The 20399-nt window shown below is 41.2% G+C and overlaps 1 protein-coding gene across 11 annotated transcripts in view; it reads right to left on the bottom strand.

Annotated features, from left to right (window-relative positions):
- Positions 1-20399, bottom strand: part of fmnl2a (formin-like 2a) — a 255298-nt gene that overhangs the window by 76277 nt on the left and 158622 nt on the right. For all 11 annotated transcript variants that reach the window (XM_048534453.2, XM_048534446.2, XM_048534452.2 and 8 more), the window contains exons 3-4: positions 10534-10614; positions 6452-6528 (exon numbers count right to left, since the gene is read on the bottom strand). In XM_048534453.2, coding sequence (XP_048390410.1) covers positions 6452-6528; positions 10534-10614 — 158 coding nt within the window. The remainder of the gene's footprint in view (positions 1-6451; positions 6529-10533; positions 10615-20399) is intronic.

The raw sequence follows: 20399 nt of genomic DNA, 5'->3' as shown, positions 1-20399 counted from the left end.
CTACTAAGTTTACTAACATTCTAATTTATTCAAAGCAACACTGTTGAAGCAGGATACCCGTTCCTTAGTGAGCAAATGATACACTTAATGACAGAATAGCTAACTTGTTTCAAACCCATACCCAGCCCCCACAAGTTGCACGCCCAGTTTCAACTGGGTTTGAGGCGAGTTGGGAGAGATTAAGTGGAGCACAAATTTCTTTTTTCCATAAATAAGAGCGGAAAACAAAGGTTTGGTCTTCATATGCCATGCTTCATCTCCTGTCAGCACCAATCTGGCAGCAGAGAGCTGGTCACCTTCGATTCCCCAGAATGATGTCTGACCCACAGACAGAAAATGATTTGATTTTATAGAGTCCATTCCAAAGTCATATAGTGTCCATTCCAAAGTCACCGAAAGACAAAACTGACAAAGTTTACACATTAAAACACTACTCCTGGGACTTTGTGGAGAAGGAGCCATCCAGATTAATTCATGCATAAAATATCTGGAGTCACAGACAAGCTACCTCCAACTGTGAGATTCCAATCACGTTTACAGTTAACATGATCTTAGTACACAAGTGGGAATGAGAACAAGTGAACAGCCAGCCTTTTTGGAAGCAGCAGCAGGGAGGCTCAGTTGACTTTAAAGAGCCAGGCCTTGTCTATTCACTGTTTACCCAAACTGAAAAGCCAGGATGTTGGCACGCAGCAGCTGTCCAGCCACTGGATGCGTTTGTGGACCAAGATGAATAGTATAATGTAGATGGCCAGAAGGTAGACGGTCTGAACAAGGCATGATCACCTTTGCACACACATCCCACCTTCTGCACCTGGCTGCCTTTCCTAGGAGTTATGGCCCAATAGGGAAGGCAACAATTGCTACCTCGCACAGACCTCAGGTTAACAAGAAGCTGAACCTCGATAATGTCACTGAAGCCTGGCCAGCCCATTAAAAGAGGATACTGACAGTTTGATGTGGGTGTCTTGCTACATGCAATTTCCCTTGATATGGTTGCTTGTTTGCTTCCTAAAATCCAATGACACAGACTGAACCAGATCTGATGCCACAAACTATCATCAGATCAGGGTGCACCACATTGAGCACTACTGGGCTTTAGGCAATCACTCTAGGATTATTCTGCAGAGCAGAGATAATCTCCAGCATCAGTTCTGACAATTAGTAGCTTATGCATTTCTTCATCCCCAAGATAGAGGCCATCTGTTCAATGGCTCTGCTGCTTCCTCACCTTGTGCGTGCATACCAAAACAAATCTTCTTCCCACTCCCATGCTCTTAAGTAACAATGCATTGGAATCTTTTGTCTAAGCCTTCCTCTCCTCCTTTTAAAATGTTGAAACAACTGTTTGCAACATTTTTGGGGTTTTGGCTCAGCAACTTTTTCTTTTGACTGCAAGACATGGGAAATTTTTCTACATTGAAGTTAGCATGACTTCAAGAGCAAAACTTTACTGCAAAATTCTGGTGTTGCAGAAACTGTTGGAAGTGATGAGAAAAGGAAATGAAACTGAGGAAGTAAATTGGAAGTGAACACATAATTAAATAATTCTCATGAAATCAAGACGTGCAAACTGGAATTGAAGAAAATGTATCCTGCTGGAAAAATGGAAAGGGTCCTGACACATTAGCCAACAAATTCTTCACTAAGATCTTGTATATTTCCCTGTAGTGTTTGGAAGTAAGACAATACCAGGCCTATGCACTATATAATTATGAGCCATTATCTGAACTTTTTTTCAGCCTGGGTCTTTGTGAACTACACCACTGCAACCACCCTAAATGGTGACATTTACAACTACATATGAATGATTAGTATGCTCGTATTGAAGGTGATGTGGTCTGGAGTGACCTTCAAGGTCGGCTGTGAGAGGAAGAACAGGTTAGGGAGGCAGAGACAGGTTGGACTGGTTTTGGGATGCAGTGGGTGGGTGGGGGGGAAGAGCTGGGCTGGTTGTGTGGTGCAGTGGGGGGAGGGGACGAACTGGGCTGGTTTTGGGATGCGGTGGGGGAAGGGGAGATTTTGAAGCTGGTGAAGACCACATTGATACCATTGGGCTGCAGGGTTCCCAAGCGGAATATGAGTTTCTATTCCTGCAACCTTCGGGGGGCATCACTGTGGCACTGCAGGGGGCCCATGATGGACATGTCATCTAAAGAACGGGAGGGGGAGTGGAAATGGTTTGCGACTGGGAGGTGCAGTTGTTTATTGCGAAATGAGTGGAGGTGTTCTGCAAAGCGGTCCCCAAGCCTCCGCTTGGTTTCCCCAATGTACAGGAAGCCACATGGGTACAGTGGATGCAGTATACCACATTGGCAGATGTGCAGGTGAACATCTGCTTAATGTGGAATGTCATCTTGGGGCCTTGGATAGGGGTGAGGGAGGAGGTGTGGGGGCAAGTGTAGCATTTCCTGCGGTTGCAGGGGAAGGTGCCGGGTGTGGTGGGGTTGGAGGGCAGTGTGGAGCGAACAAGGGAGCCAATGTGGTATACTGCATCCACTGTACCCGGTGTGGCTTCCTCTACATTGGGGAAACCAAGCGGAGGCTTGGGGACCGCTTTGCAGAACACCTCCACTCGGTTCGCAATAAACAACTGCACCTCCCGGTCGCAAACCATTTCCACTCCCCCTCCCATTCTTTAGATGACATGTCCATCATGGGCCTCCTGCAGTGCCACAATGATCCCCCCCGAAGGTTGCAGGAACAGCAACTCATATTCCGCTTGGGAACCCTGCAGCCCAATGGTATCAATGTGGTCTTCACCAGCTTCAAAATCTCCCCCTCCCCCACCGCATCCCAAAACCAGCCCAGTTCGTCCCCTCCCCCCACTGCACCACACAACCAGCCTAGCTCTTCCCCTCCACCCACTGCATCCCAAAATCAGTCCAACCTGTCTCTGCCTCCCTAACCTGTTCTTCCTCTCACCCTTCCCTTCCTCCCACGCCAAGCCGCACCTCCATCTCCTACCTACTAACCTCATCCCACCTCCTTGACCTGTCCTTCTTCCCTGGACTGACCTATCCCCTCCCCACCTATACTCTCCTCTCCACCTATCTTCTTTTCTCTCCATCTTCGGTCCGCCTCCCCCTCTCTCCCTATTCATTCCAGAACCCTCACCCCATCCCCCTCTCTGATGAAGGGTCTAGGCCCAAAACGTCAGCTTTTGTGCTCCTGAGATGCTGCTGGGCCTGCTGTGTTCATCCAGCCTCACATTTCATTATCTTGGATTCTCCAGCATCTGCAGTTCCCATTATCTCTGGTAAAATATTGTTGCTTTTTCAGTGAGACTGATAAAGAGAGCCCAAAACATCAAATCTGATTTGTACACCTTGAGACAGAATTTTCACAGTCCTTTTGGCCCAGACAATTCCTTTAGAAAGGAATAGTTTTGTTAAAAAAGTTTTTTCCCACAATTTCAGGGCTGAACACCCTGCGCAGATTCAACTAGCTAAGTGTTTCATTAACAGAAGTTAAAAATCCCAGATGAGTGCTTCCCGACGCAGCTTGGCTTTGAACTAATAGTTCCTTTTCCATCTGTCTTTTATTTCATTAAGAGTCACAGTTGTCTGTGGACTAGAATTTATAGGACCAATCAGGCTTTATTATTTACTTATTTATTGCAAGCCATGGTAATGACAACTTGGATGTTCAGCAGTATCTCCCTTGTAGTCACAGCTTGTGGCAGTGTAAACATTTCGCACCTGATTAGAATAATGCCACACGCGTAATGATCAGTAAGCAATGATTTTACTGGATCAATCTACATGGTCTATCCTCATATGGTCAATAAACCAACAAGCAAAATGACTAAGAAAAAGTAATATTTTCAAATATATCAATGCACAGGAACATTGCAACAGGAATGGATTACTAAACCCCAGCAGTCTGCTCCTCTATACAATTAGGTCATATTGAATCCTCTACCTCAGTCAAGAAAATGGCAAAATCTCCATATTTCTTGATGTAAGTAGCACCCAGAATGATTTCTGGTCTTGAACATGTTCAATGATTGAATTTCAAAACTTTGATAGCCCTCTACGCTACAGTATTCCAAAGATTTACTACCCCTAAAGATGAAATTCCTCCTCATCTCAGTCTTAAAATGGCCTCTTCAGTTAAAAATAATGTGTTCTGATTCTAGACTCAAAAGCCGGGGAAATAATACTATTCACATCTATCCTGTTTCATGCTTTAGAGACAATTTTCTTCGTTTCAATTAGATCGCCTCTCATTCATCAACACCTTAGAAAATTTAATCACATTTTCCTTACCCTCTTCCTGTCAAACAATCCCACCATTAATCTGGTGAGGATTCACTGTACCCTCAGTGGGAAGTAGATCCTTTCTCAGATAAGGAGACTAGAATTTTACATAAGACACTAGGTGCAGTCTCACCAATGAACTTTACAGTTGCAGTAAAACATTCTTTTACATCTGTAATCAAGTCTTTTTGAAATGGAGGCAAACATATAATTTGCCTTTTTAATTAACTGCAACAACTGCATGTTAACTTTTCATAACACATGAATAAGAACACCCACGCCCCACTGGACACCAACACTTCCCAAACTCGCACCATTTAAGCAAAATCTTCACATTTATCCACATTATGCTCCATATGTGACGTTCTTGTCCTTCACTTAGCTTGCCCTAGTCCACCTGAAGCCTTCTTTTAACTTCGTCATAACTTCCACTCCCACTTAGTTTTACATAGCTAACAAATTTTAAATATTTCAAAAGCCCCACCCACCATCCAAATCAGTGATTGTGAACAAATTATGGCCCTAGCACTGATTCTTGCAGGAGTTCAATCATAACAATCTGCCATCCTGAGAATGACCTGTTTATTCCTATTCTCTGCTTTCTCTCTGTTAACTGATTATTAATCCATTCTAATATATTAACCATAATTCCTTGCGTTCTAATTTTGTTTACCAACTTCAAGTGTGGCACACTGAAAGGTTTCTGAAAATCCAAATACACCATATCCACTGATGCTTTTAATTGTGCTACAAGTAACATCTTTGAAAACCTCAACAAGAACGTAAAACGCGAGTTCCCCTTTGTAAATCCCTGTCGACTAATTAATTATATCATTACTTCCCACAGTCTGTAACACAGGAGTCTGTTTTGTGCCGACATCATTTGGTATCCCAAATTATTGCCAGGTTACATATCACAAGTCAGTCACAAACTAAATATCCTCCATTGTACCACAATAATCAAAAAATTGCTTTATACTCAAGCTTTGCAAACTATTAACTATTCAATTTGGACCAAAATGTGGAAGTGATGAGGTCTTTGTCCACTACCATCCATCTAATTAAGTTCACTTCCCACCTCCAGGCACACTGTTCCCAGAAGCAAAAGATTCTGTCCTACATATGTAATTGTTTTTCTTGACATTTTCATATAGCAGTCTTTGCTTTCCTATTTGTATCAGGAATGCGATAAATAATGATCTGAACTAATGTAATCTTTGAAGAGGCTTTTAAAGCTGTTCATGCCTTCTGAAATATATTATTTCATCACACAGCTATTGAGTTTCTGTCCTGATGCACTATTTCATCTTATCACTGATCAGCTCTCCTTTTCCTGCCATCAAGAGCTTCTCATGCTTTTGTGCAGCTCCCAAGACTACAAAAGTCTTCTGTTTGCCTGTGGGCATAAGAACTACTGTCAGCTTTCAGATTATATTTGTCTCCAGAATGCACAGACACTGGATTTTGGAATTCACTTTCTTTAGGATATTCCTTAGTATCTTATTAAAAATCTATTTTCTTCTTTTTTACTCATATTATTTGAGAGAGCCCACACACTGGTAATGGGCAGGAGACCCGCTCCCTGTTGCGTAAAACTAGCCAGAAATGACCATCGTTCCAGTTTTCCTCTTTCCCGACAAAGCACTATTGTAAAATGTAGACTAGGCATTCACTATTTGTAAACATGGAACACACATTGTATCTGTGCTGTTCTACAAAAGCATCAACTGTTTTTCACAGGCTCACTATAATTACTTTCACTTAGTCACAAGGAAGAAAAATCATTTAGATGCGAATTTTAATGTATGTATTGAAATATTTGAAAAGTATAATCCAACTCATTCAGGGCAGCGCTGTGCTCAGTGGCTAATATTGCTGCCTCACAGCCTTGGGCAAATCTCTGTGTAGATTTTGCACATTCTCCTCATATCTGCATGGGTTTCTTCCGGGTCCTCCAGTTTCCTTCCTCAGTCCAAAGATGTGCAGTTTAGGTGGATTGGCCATGCTAAATTGCCTGTAGTGTCTAGGATGGGAAATGCTAGGATTGGGTAGGGGGTGGGTCTGGGTGGGATGCTCTTTGGAGGATCAGTATGGGTTGAATGGCCTGCTTCCAAACAGTAGGGATTCGATGATATAGATACCAGGTGAATTGGCAGAGTGTGATCCTCTTGCAAGATGCTCAAACTTACCCTATATAATTCGTTCTCAGAGAAATCTCCAGTTCTCGCAGTACCTGAGTGGATTCTTGCACTCTTCTCCTGAACTTCTGTAAACATTTAATTGAAAACATTGTTAATAAAAATGAACCATCAAAACAAAAACGAAACCATTTGTTAACCTTGCAGAATGTCTGGTTGTCATATATATGACTCTGACACACACACACCACAACTTAATCCAGTTTTAAAAGGTTCTGATCTGTTAAACACAAAAGAAGTATAATGTTGCTGATAACAGCACCTTACACAGGCATCTGTTCCTCCTCCTCTATAAAGTACCTACACCATTGTGCTAAGCCGGATCTATTTTAACCACTAAACACTCAAAGGAAACTCCAATACTGCAGGATCTACAGAGACAGATGGTCAGTATTGTGGTGCCTGTAGAGTGTATGTCATGCCAAGAGTGCAGAAGGTTTCTTTGTTTTGGATCCTAAATATGCTAAAAGAAGACACAAACATTTCCTAAATTTAAGACGACAGGTGTTGAAATGTGATAGCTTTCTCAGCCAGTCTGGCAAATACACCATAATATGTTACTGAAAAATTAGTCTTTCTTCTTCATCCCTTTTTATCATTGAGCACAATACGCTATAAAGAAATTGCAGAAAAATTTTGGGTTGGCTGTAATTGATTGTCAAACTCGGATGATTTGTTGTCTTTGTTGTGAATTATTCTTCATTGTAATGATGAGGATGCAAAGGGGTGTACCAAGCCATTGCTGTGTTATCCGTACTTAGCATCTGACCACGGCAGTATCTTAAGGTGCCCAATAGCCACAGAGAACGGGAGCAACATTAAACAGCTGTATGTTCCAGGGCAAAAAAAATTGTTTAATAGAAAATGCAACAATTGTAACAACTTTTGATTTTAAATTCCTTACAGCTGTTAAAAATCAATTATAACCAAACAAATCAATCACGTTCAATATCCTTTCAATCCCTATTCGGTACACTTAAATGGATTTCAAATGACTAACACATGCATTAATTTCTGATTATCAAAACAATACTTGACATTTCTACTGAAACATGCAATACAATGTAATTAGAAAAAAGTACTTAATATTTAATTATAGCTCATTTTGAACGGTCTGCTCTACTTTTGGATGATGTGTAAAAACACTATTGCAATCTCCAATGATCAAAAATATGATCAACAGCCTTACACCAGACACCAGAAAGTGCAGTGCATTCTACTAACAGCAAATTTAAAGCATTCGTTTCGAGTTTTGAGAGGTACCAACGTGCAAATTCTCCTGATGGCATACGATTTCCATACGGAAAGCACTTAGCTGCAAAATGCATGATAAATTTCTTAAAGTCAAAGCAATTTTGTTGATCTCAACATTTCCATGCATTGTTTTGTACTATTGTTATCTATTCAGGCTGTACATTGTACGATAGGAACACTTTAAAGCATCCTCACTTATGCATAGATCGTAGTCCAGCAGACAGTAAGTTTCTGTAGTGCTTTCAATGCATACTCTGTTCTAAAGAAAATGACAATTGAATTTTGTAGAATTGATTTTTTACTATCTGATGAAAGAGTTAAAGTTCACAATTTATTTGTTTTTCATAAATTTCTCTGAGTACCATGCAACGGCATTTATTCTTGCTATAAAACCATGATATGAAACTCATCCAAAATAGGACGAAAGGTCAAAAGAAACTACCTACACTTCTTTACATGCTTTGTCATATTCCTGTCCAATTGGCCTATAAAAGGTTGTGTCATATATCAGTGCTGCACTAAAGTAAAGGCACATTCAGATACCATGAGAATACAAAGCCAGGATTATTCAAGCTGGAAGAAACTGCTTGGTGCAGCTCTGCCATCAGACCATGATACAAAAAATAGAAGCTGATAAAATCCACACAGGATGCAAGAACTTCTGGACTGATCAAATAGAATATTTTTAGAAAATGGAACTGACTGTTTCGACCTGTTTCACTGGAAAGTAGGAAGGTCAGAGGTGACCTTACCAAGGGTTATAAAATCATGAATGCCATTCACAAGGTGAATAGCAAAAGGCTTTTCCCTATTGTGGGGGTGACGGGGGGGGGGGTGCTTCAAAACCAGGGGTATATTTTTAAGATAACAGGAGAAAGTTTTTAGAAAGAACATGGGGGGCAACTTTTTTTTCTACACTAAGAGTGATTAGTGTATAGAATGAACTTCCAGACGAAGTGGTGGATGCAGGTACAGTTACAACATTTAAAAGACATTTGGATAAGTACATGAATAGGAAAGGTTTAAGGGATATGGATCAAACACAGGCAGGCGGGACTAGTTTAGATTGGGAACATGGTCGTGGTGGACTGGTTGGACCAAAGGGTCTGTTTCTATGCTGTATGGCTCGATGACTTCAAAAAAAAATGAAGCACCTTATTTTCAATATTCTGACGCTGAAAGGAGATGAGCGCAATAAATACTTAACAAACTCCATAATTTCTGGACGTACATCAAATTTGGGACTTTATGGAGTAAATTCTTCAGTGTCCACCACATAGTAATCACAATCAATGATGTAATTAGTGCGGAGCTGGAGGAACACAGCATGCCAGGCAGCATGAGGAGCAGGAAAGCTGACGTTTCAGGTCAGGACCCTTCTACAAAAATGTTTTCTTAAGTTTTCTGAAGAAGGGTCCCGACCCGAAACGTCAGCTTTCCTGTTCCTTTGATGCTGCATGGCCTGTTGTGTTCCTCCAGCTCCGCACTGTTATCTCTGACTCCAGCATCTGCAGTTTTACTATCTCTCAATGGTGTAATCAGTCTCTTTTTAAATATATACAAACTGATATTGATTTTACAACATTGTAGTGGGAAAATAAAGTTGCAACAGCTGATGTACCAAGACCATCCCACAAAATCAGATTATTAAATCTCATGCAGTCCTTGAGGGTTTTGCATGAGAGATCACAATCTTGCATTCTCCTACTTCAAAAATCACAAATCTCACACCACACCACTAATTCCAGTTTCATTGTTTTCACATGCTTTCTCTTGCTGGAGTGTGTGGGAACAAGAAAAGGCTATATACATGGAGCTTTTCCAGTATTCATTGTGCCTTTGAAAATCTTCAAATAAATCTTGAGATACCGCAATTTAAGCACAGGATATTCACTATGGATGGTAGTTGCATCCCTTTCACCATGATGCTCTCTGGCTTTGGAAACAAAAAATATCTTTGTTATATTACTTACATCTATGGTCAGTTGGACATGTGTGCAAAGTGGTTGCTAATTCCACATGCAGTTAATTTGACTCAAACTATATGAAAGGTCATTTTCCTCTCAAACGGAAAACTGACATTTCTCAGGTTTCACAATCAGCCCCTTCGTCCACGTTGAAAGCAATACTGTCACTTTCTTTTTTATCCACAAGGGAGGTGACGGTGTTGTGGTAAAGTCAGTGGACCACAATCCAGACTCCACAGACCAATGGTCCGAGAACATGAGTCCAAATCCCACTGAGGCAGATGGGGGATGAAATTGAAATTCACTGGAAGTTTGGGATTAGCTCAACAGTAAACATGAAATCATATCCGATCATCGTAAAAACCAATCTGGTTCAGTAATGTCTTTTACGGAAGAAAATCAACCATGCTACATCTGGACTCACAGTGATGTGATTGGATGGGCAATAAATGGTGACCTAGGCAGTAGCACTTACATTCCGTGAACAAATAGAAAACCAGCCGGATGCAATTTGGCTGCTTTGTGTGAACATGGAGAATGAAACATGCGTCAACGTTAGTACAGTATTAGAATGTTATCTAAAATCTGAGCTAAATTCGTTTCCTCTGGTACTTCAAAGCCACAGTCATGGCAGGTACAGTGATAATTAGTTAGAGGTAATCAACTAGGTAACAGACACCAAGAAGCTTCAGACCCAAAATCTTTGTGGTATTTACTGCATGATAAAATCATGAACTTGAAAGAAACAATCACTCCACAAAGTTAAGAAAAATGGGATGTGAACTCATCAAGAAATACAAATCAACTAATAATTACAATACAGTAACTCCAGTTTTTAGAAACATTCCTTACCTTTCTGGTTACAGCTGGATCAAGATAACCTTTCAATTTCAGAATGTATGTATGTGGAGGATTTTTCACTTGAAATCGTTCCTATCGCAACAGAAATATTCACACATTAGCTTGTTCAATGTGACCACTTGAAATTTGAAACCACCAAATTAAAATAATTGACTGCGTGTGTTTAAGGCACTGTGTGCTTAAGTCTACTCAGTGTCCTATTCAAAGCTAAAATGGATTTTTATAACTGAAATTGATGCAATGGATATTGCCTAAAAGAAAGCACCAAGATCCAATCTACCAAGCTGATAGTTCCATTTCTCAAGCTCTGGCTTGGTTTTTTTTTATCTCTCAGGAAGCAATCTTTTCTCATTGTTATGCACTTTTTAGTTGGGGAACAGGTGTTGCGCTTCAAGTTCTGGCTTCAAAGCGAACCAAACACCAGAACAAACAACATCTCTATGATGTCAACGGCCAATACAAACTACAGCACACTCTGAAAACATCCTTCACTAAGAGTTCAAGCATTTGATGGCACCGGACAGTCTTGTGGCTGCTTTCTTTAATTTGTTTATCCCTGCCAGTGTACATTTTCATGGACACAGTCTGAAGTTTCAGTTGCCAAGGTTAACAGGCTGTTATTATGATTACCACAATTGTGTCAAATTCTGCCTTGCTGTCTAATTTCCAGAACAGGGAGGAGAATATGCAGCTAATTGGAAGCACAGTTCACTGAGTTTTCCCTCCAACCCAGACCTAGTGAAGTTAATTGTAAACACTGTCATTGTGGTCTGTTAGGTTTAGCTACTTCCTGGACACCAACCACCGAAGGGCCCAAACATTGATTTAATGCTAACAGAGGTCCATACAGCACTATCGGTCTTTGTTGTATTATGAAATTCCCTCCAAATTTACATTCGTATCCATGAAGCGTGCACACAGCGTTCGTTCATTAATATGTGCCCAACTTAATTCATGACACAGATTCCACAAAGGGAGCATACTGCATGGGCATCCCTTGTTTGATTCTTAACGTTATCACCTGGCACTTGGCATAACAAGCCAGTCATCAAAATGCAGACAATGGTTGGTGAAAGTGAAATATTTTCATCATTAATATCACTTTCTCAGTCTGACCCAAATTCTAAACATCATTTACATTATTGTCCTTTTCATCCTGCTTTAATGAGCTGTTTTATAGTAGCATATGTACATCATTGTTATGTAATGTGTCATTATTTACTTCATGCTTTTTAAGTTACTAGCTATGTACTAACTGTGCCAGTTTAGAATGAATGAATTACCAGAAGCAGTTGTAGAACATAACCTTCTAACTTGAATATTTTCCTTTTACACATTCAATTTTGAAACTCACACCTCTGCAACAAGTGGCAAGTCCCTGGAATTGGATAACTAAGCATGATGCAGCAGAAAAGCTGTGGCTGGGATTTTTCCTTCTGTTGTCCAAGTACATGTCTTTAAGAGCAAGACATTCTTCCCCTGCCACAAGCAAGTAAGCCTGCTAGTGGTCATTAATTGACCATTTAAGTATCTTAACTAGTATTAGAATGGGAAGGTCGACAGAACTTAATTCCTGCAGGGCTAAGAGGGGGCCACATGCCTTAGTATCAACACACCCAATTATCTGTCCTTCCCTCGACAGCCTCCACCACTTTTAGGGGGGTGAAAATCTGGGAAGTACATCTGCCAATGTTCACAGTCCTAAAATGTCAAATTAAATTTCCCAAGTGGATCTTGATGATGAACCACTGTTCCTTGCTGCTATGATCAAACCACTCATACAATCACATAGTGGTTTAAATCAGGATGTAACACTTGTCATGTTTGTATTAAATGAAATACCTATTTTGAATAAGAACAAAGAATGAGCTAAAGCACACTGGGAGGCAGAGGTCAGATGAATAATTCAGGTTCATAGTTCTGTCGAGTACCAAAGCTCATGTAGAAAATGCAGTGGAGATCCAAAAAGGCAGAGGGACCAGGATAGAATATAAGCATAAATTAGCTGCTGATATCAAAAAGAAACTAAGTATTTTGTAAATATATAAACAGCAAAAAGGAAGGTAAAGGAATGGTTATGCTGATTACAGCACTGAAATAACATCGTTAGAGGAACATGGCACATCTGAAGTACTTTACATTTGCTATAACTGCAGAAAAAAACATGTTGCAAATGTGGCAAAAAAAAGGAGGAAGTAGCAGTGTTTAAGATAGTATACACAGCAATAGACACTGAGAAGGTGCTTGAAATTAGAAAAGGCAACTGGATAGCTCTGTTTTTTTTGTGTAGACAGTTTCAGAAAGTGTTTGCCAAAGTACCACATAATAAACTTGTAAGCAATATCAAAGCTCACTGGATTAAAAGCATGAATACAATATTTGCTAAGGCAAAGAAAACAGAGTAATACCAGAGAACTGCTCTTCAGGCCAAAGGCAAGTCCCCTAACGGTGAACATTTTGCTATATATTAATGACTAGAACTCTGGCATACAGGACACAACTTCACAGTTTGCAGCTGACGTACAGTTCAGAAATGCAGTAACCAATGAGAAGCATATTAGCAGTGAAACATAAGGCAGAATGGTAACACTGGCGTTTAAAAGGAAATAGCATTTTAAATAGAAAAATGTAAAGAGGAATTTTTTTAGTTGGAAGAATGACATTTGCCATTATCACTCAATGAAATTATGACATTCACTATTGCAAAGTTAGTAATGTAAACTCAGGTCGCTGTGTGAAATTCCTCACTCCTTCCACAATGCATAGAAAAAGCCTTGCAGATGAAATTTATAGGAAATCACTTGAACTAATATGGGTTTGGCTGTTTTATATTATTAGCTTCACTATTAAGAGTCATGAGAAAATTGTGATTCGTTGAATGAGGTGTAACTGGGTTTTAAATGGAATAATAGATCAGAAGTATTTCTGAACAATTGCTCCGGCCCTGAAAATTAAATGTTAAATTTGTAAGCTATCAAATTTCCCCAGTACTATAAATAAAATTCATAGATGTTTAGAAATGCTTAAATTAATTATAAAGCTACTGTACCCACCTCCTACCAAGGCTCATGCTCCAATGCGTGCAATATTTGCCTCACTCAGTCTGACTCATCCTAACCCCAACACCACTTAACACTGCATGCCTTCTGTGCTGCCTAATCACTCACATGGGGCTCTTCCCCAGCTGTACCAATAGTAATAACTGCGCGGCTTGTTTTCATTTCTGTAACAGAGTTATAGAGATATTCAGCGCAGGAACAGACCCTTTGGTCCAACTTGTCCAGGCCAACCAGATATCCTAAACAAATCTACTCCCATCCGCCAGTATTTGGACCAAATCCCTCTAAACCCCTCCTATTCATTTTCCCATCTAGATGCCTTTTAAAAGGTTGTAATTGTATCAGCCTTTACCGCTTCATCTGGCAGGTCATTCCATACATGCACCACCTTTGGTGTGAAGAAGTTACCCCTTAGATCCCTTTTAAATCTTTCCCTTCTCACCTTAAAACTATGACCTCTAGTTTTGAGATTCTCCCACCTCAAGGAAAAAGGCCTTGCTTATTTACCCTATCCATGCCCCTCATGATTTTGTAAATCTCTATAAAGTCACCCCTCAGCCTCTGATGCTCCAGGAAAATAGCCCCAGTCTATTCAGCCTCTACCTATAGCTCAAACCCTCCAACCCTGGCAACATCATTGTAAATCTTTTCTGAACCTTTTCAAGTTTCACAACATCCTTCCTATAGCAGGGAGAGCAGAACTGAATGCAGTATTCAAAAGTGGCTGAACCAATGTCCTGTACAGCTACAACATGACCTCCCAACTCCTATATTCAATGTACCGACCAACAAAGGCAAATATACCAAATGCCTTTTTAAACATCCTGTCTACCTATGTCTCCACTTTCAAGGAACTATGAACCTGTATTCCAAGGTGTCCTTGTTCAGCAACAATCTCCAGGACCTTACCATTAAGCGTGTAAATCCTGCCTTGATTTGCCTTTCCTGAACGTGGCCCCTCATATTTATCTAAATTGGAATCCTTCTGTCACTCCTCAGCCAATTGGCCCATCTGACTAAGATCCCATTGTACTCTGAGCTGACCTTCTTCGTTGTCCACCACACCTTCAATATTGATGTCATCTGCAAACTTCCTAACCATACCTCTCACATTCAAATCCAAATCATTTATATAAATGACAAAACGCAGTGAACTAACACTGATCCTTGTGACACACCACTCAAAGGCTTCTAGTCTGAAACACAATTCTCCACCACGATCCTCTGTCTTCTGCCTTCGAGCCAACTCTGTATCTAAATGTCTAGTTGTCCCTGTGTTCCATGTGATCTAACCTTGCTAACCAGTCCACTCTGAGGAACCTTGTCAAAAGCCTTACTGACGTTCATATGGATCACAACCATCGCTCTGCCCTCACCAATCCTCTTGGTCTTGGGTACTTCTTCAAAAAACTCAATCTAGTTAGTGAGACACAATTTCCCACTCACAATGCCATGTTGACTATCTCTAATCAGTCCTTGTCTTTCCAAATACATGTAAATCCTGTCCCTCAGGATTCCCACCAAGAACTTGCCCACCACCAATGTCAGGCTCACTAGTCTATAGCTCCCTGGCTTTTCCTTCCCACCTTTCTTAAATAGTGGCTCCATGCTAGCCAGCCTCCAGTCTTCTGACACCTTGCCTGTGGCTATCAATGATACAAATATCTCAGCAAGGGGCCCAGCTACCATTTCTCTAGCTTCCCACAGAGTTCTAGGGTTCACCTGATCAGGGCCACACCTGACATCCAGCGCCTGCTCCTCTGTAATATGGACATTTTTCAAGATATTGCTATTTACTTCCCCACGTTCTCTATCTTACATATCCTACTCGACAGTAAACACTGATGTAAAATATTTGTTTAGTATCTCCCCGATCTCCTGTGATTCCACAAATAGGTAGCTTCGCTGATCTTTAAGTTGTCCTATTGTCTCCCGAGTTAATCTTTCATCCTTACTGTGTTTGTAAGATCCCTTTGGATTCTCATTAACCCTATTTACCAAAGCCCTCTCATGTCCATTTTGCTCTCCTGATTTCCCTCTTAGATACTCCCTTTGTACTCTTTTAGGGATCCATTCGATCCCAACAGCAAGCCTCACCTCACCAGAAGTGGTAACTTTGATTTTTCCTGCACAGATACTGCCAGGCCTGCTGAGCCTTTCCAGCAACTTCGGTTTTCGTTCTTGTTTTACAGCATCAGCAGTTTGTTTCAGTTTTTATTCACTCGATATCTGCTGTTGATACCTGACATATGTTTCCTCCTTTTTCTTGACCAAAACCTTAATTTCTCTTGTCATCCAGCATTCCCTACACTTGGCAGCCTTCCCCTCAACCAACAGGAACATTCTGTCCTTGAATCTTGTTGTTACCTCATTTTTGAAGGCTTCCCACTTTCCAGTCGTCCTTTTACCTGCGAACGTGTGCCCCCAGTCAACTTTTGAAAGTAAATCTGCCTCCCTCATTCCAAGAGGAAAAGAGCACGCAATATGGCAGAAAGAGTCAAGACATGTTGTGCTGCCTGTCACTCAGGTCCTCACCCCTCATGTGGTGAAGATCCTGTCTCTGACGACCCTGAGCAGAGCCTGGGCTGGTACTGGAGGCTCTGTTTGAGCTATTGCATCAGGATCCTTCGACAGAAGGCTATCCCCTTTGCCAGGACAGGGGCCTACCAAGGAGCTACAACAAACTTCCAGACTGTGTCTGCGCTGAATGGGATATTAAGGAAGCAGTAATGTCAATCTGGTAACTTTGCCTGAGGTGGAAGAGTGCAAAAGGGCAAGCAATACAAGGCAGGAACGTCTTGAGCATCCAGATAGGTTTTGCGTGAGTGAGTTTTATGAGAGCATACAGACGTCGGACATGCAGATTGGTCCAGTTCATGAACTGGGTACATATCCCTGAATGAAAAGTGTCCTTGCTGCAGCATTACAATGATAGCTGCTGGTGCAGCCCAGGTGTAGCACTGAAATGCAGAAACATTGTCTGAGTGGACCAGATGCGAAGCTTCCTAGAAGCTATCACGTATCAGATGTTGATGTCTGTGAACGTGAGAAAGTGTGTGGCTTATGCCCATACAGAGTGAGTGCCTTGAACTGTTGACACTCAGTTTCCTTCCAAGCAAACAGTCAGCTGAATCCACCAGGTACCTGCTCTGATCTCCATGTCCAGTTTTCCCAATGTTTAGTTTGTTGGGAGAGTTTGGCAAGACCAGAACCTGAATATTAATGAAGGGAGCTGGACCATAACAAAGAGCTTAACAAGTGTTACTCCCCATTGACTGGCAACTCACCAGTCTAACAAGAATTTTACCATATCACATGTGAGAAGTGGAAAAGATTGAGCACATGGGGACTCTCCGTGTTTCTTACCTGGTTTTGCCAGGTGTCTTGTCATGGCCTACATTGCTCAGGCCCTTTTAGGATTCCACCCACAGCAATCACTGATACGGTCAGGATTTCTTGTGGCCATGATTTGTATTCCACACAGTTGGTGACTGCATGCATTTGGCGTGCAGGATTCTATACCGTGGAAGTGCCTGATTAATCTAACTGCCCCTTGAAAGGTGTCACACTGCCTACATGTGGAGCCTGTGTCCTCAGACAGAAAAACACTCACTCCAACCATAACAGGAGTGGTGGCAGCCATTTTCTATTGCAAATGGGATGAGGATTAAAGGCAACGCTAGCTGTGCTTCGCAGAGTGGGTCACAGGTGACGTGTAGGTAGCATCTGAAATATTTATATGCCTTTCTTCCTTGCACTGCTTGTTGACCCCATCAGTTCTGAGCTTCTCCATTCATTCATTTAAGTTTCCACCACCCTTCTTACCCTTGTGAGCCCTGGGCCGACAGATTAGTTACACAACCATCATGATACACTCTATCATCCCACTGAAACCAAAGTGGTGGTGGTTGTCGAAGACACCTCCTCCCACAGTACCCCAGCCCTTCAATCTCCTACAGTATCCCCCATCCTTATATGCTGAGTTGCACTAGTTCGCAATTATTGTCCAATCTGCATCCTAGAATGCTGCCTCCAATTTGCATATTTGGCTACCCCAAAGTGCCACCCACACCAGTGTCCCTGATTACCCACCCTCTTGACCTCCAGAGAACAGACCTCCAGGACTGACCATGGCATGCCACTGACCAACTTGGAATAACAGTCCCAAATGACAAGTGACCAAATCCTTAACAGTGCAGTACTGAAGTGGTGAACTTTATCCTAAGTGTTTTGGAGATACACCATGATAATGTGATGATTCTGGTGCATGTCTCATGGCAACTTTGATGGACAAAGGAAGCAGATGGTCACTGCCCAGGGAGCATGCCCCAAGATGCTGCAGAATCCTGAGAGAAAGGAAGGCCCACAGGGACAAGCAGCAAGCTGGAGCTGCCAAATACCCACTCAGGCTTTCATGTTGGATTATTGCCACCATCTAGTTTCATTGTACTACCTGGTAAAACTGCAAATGCAAGTAAGTGAAGTCAGACCGAGTAATAACGAGGGTGATGCAAGCAACAACAAACTTACAGCCAATGGATGATCAATGCACCCAGCTCACATCTGTTGGAAGAAAATCAAAAATACTGCAGCTGCTAGAAATCTGAACCACACACAGAAAATGCTGGAGTAAGTCTGGCAGCATGTGTGGAGACAGATACGGAGTTAACAGAGTCCAATATAACTCAAAGTCATATCGGACTCAAAGCATTTTCTGTTTCTTTCTCCATAGAAACTGCCAGACCCACATCAAATGGAAGCAGGTGTCAATTAACTCCTGCCTGGCTTTTTTCTGCTTCACGTTGCAGCATTGAAAGTGATGTTCTTCTTACTTTATGTCATCGCCCTCTTCAGAAGACTAGTGCCACTCTTCTGGCCCTTTCATCCCATCCCTTCTTTGCCTGCCTAAGTTGTGCAGGCAACAGCAAGTAAGGGTTACGCAGCACACTCTATCAGGGGAATACTTCAAGGCTTTCTCTACCACTACTGTAAGGCATTTGGCTCTTAAATCAAAGCAGGAACATTAGAGCTCTGAAGGATATAGGCATCCTAGCAGCTCCCAGGGTACCTAGCACAGACTTATAGGGTGTAATACCAATGATCCTTGAAGCCTTTTCAGTTGATGAAGTCAGCCACATTATGAGAGATTAAAAGCGTGAAAATCAGTGCTCATTCCATTATCTCAATATAAAGTAAATAAATTTCTCCCAATAGCAACATTACCCATCATTGATAAATCCAGTCAGAATTGATAATTTACATCAGTCCCAGTGTCTTTGTAAAGCTATGGCTACTGTAAAAAAAGACAAGACCCCTGAGAAATAAAAATCCTAACCAAGCCAGTTGTTGACATTTTAAACTACCTCGCAACTTGGGCATTTTTATCTATTTCAGAGCCATAACAAGAGTGCCAAACAAAGACAAATGTGTAGTTCACAAGATTAAGATTGATATCTCTTCAAGTGTTTTGTCTGCTGTTAGCACTCCCAGTCCTCCATGCTAATTTGTGGAATGTGTCAATTGCAACAATGTGGGAATATTGCTCGTGTTTGAAGAAGGCAAAATGTACCTTCTACTCCTGTGACTATAACAGTTATAGCTCATCAGTTCCAACCGAGGCCAAATAAATTAACATTTAATGCAAAGTAAAATTTACTTCACATTTATTATTTAAACAATTCCAAGGGCTTATGTTTCATATTTACTCAGTTGCTTCTGTTTGCAGTCTAAGTGAAAAATGCTGGAAATTGTATCAATGACATTATTACACACAAAATATATTAAGAATTTGTTGTGCTATAGAATTATTAACAGTCCATACAGCATATTCTTATTCCTGGATATTCCTGGTTTTATTTTGCTTAGTGCTACTTTCTATCAACATTTGCAGAGAATATGAGCAATTATTTTTAAACAGCATCAATGTCTTGAATGGTGCATTGATACGCATTTATGAATATTCCTTCATTTCAGTTTGCTTCAACTTGCTTCAGTTTGAAATGCAATTTAGAAATATTGGGTAGATTGCTCAACTTGCAATCTGGACATAAAAGGAAAATGGGGCAATTTTTAAAATGGGCAATCAATCTGCAACACCAGCAAATGCCCAGGCAGCAGGATGAAGATCTATTTGATTACTTTAATGATGAGCTGCTCCGTCATTAGACGAAGGCAACTGGTGGTGGCTTGACCAGAGGGTCACTGCACCTCAGGTTTGGGGGGAGGTCGAAAAGAATAGGCCTTCATGGTAATCTCAGCCAGTGCAGGGATTGATTCCACGCTATTAGCATCACTTTGCATTGCAAAGCATCCATTCAGCCAACTGAGCTAGCGGTTAAATAGACAAGATATTCAAGACATTCTATCCTAGTTAAGACAACAAAAATTTTTATACATAGTAGGTGAATTATGTTACTGCGTAATATATATTTGAATGTTAGATAGAGGATAAGAACATCACTTGTTTCCAACAGTAAATTACTGATTGAATTGAACAACTGAAAAGGATGGTTGTAACGAAATTTTGAAAATGTAAAATTAGGAACAAAAACTGATCAACAGAGAGGTTATAAATAAACAAGCAGTCCAATTAGCTAAGTGATGTAAAACTGCATAGTAAAAGGCCAGAACACTCTAAACAATCTCTGGTCAGCAGCATCATTAAGAAAGGGAAGCCCTCCCAAGAAAAGGACTCTGGCCGTAGCTGTGACCTGCTCGCATCCACAGCACCAGGGAATTAAAAGGCGCCACACTGCTGCCCAAGTCTGCTGCAAGGAGACTGCCTCAAGGCAAAGGTTG

This window comes from Stegostoma tigrinum, chromosome 7, assembly GCF_030684315.1.
Source record: "Stegostoma tigrinum isolate sSteTig4 chromosome 7, sSteTig4.hap1, whole genome shotgun sequence".
In the NCBI taxonomy this organism is placed as follows: Eukaryota; Metazoa; Chordata; class Chondrichthyes; order Orectolobiformes; family Stegostomatidae; genus Stegostoma; species Stegostoma tigrinum.
Note: the sequence above shows the minus strand (reverse complement) of the source record. Positions and strands in the feature narration are given on the sequence as shown.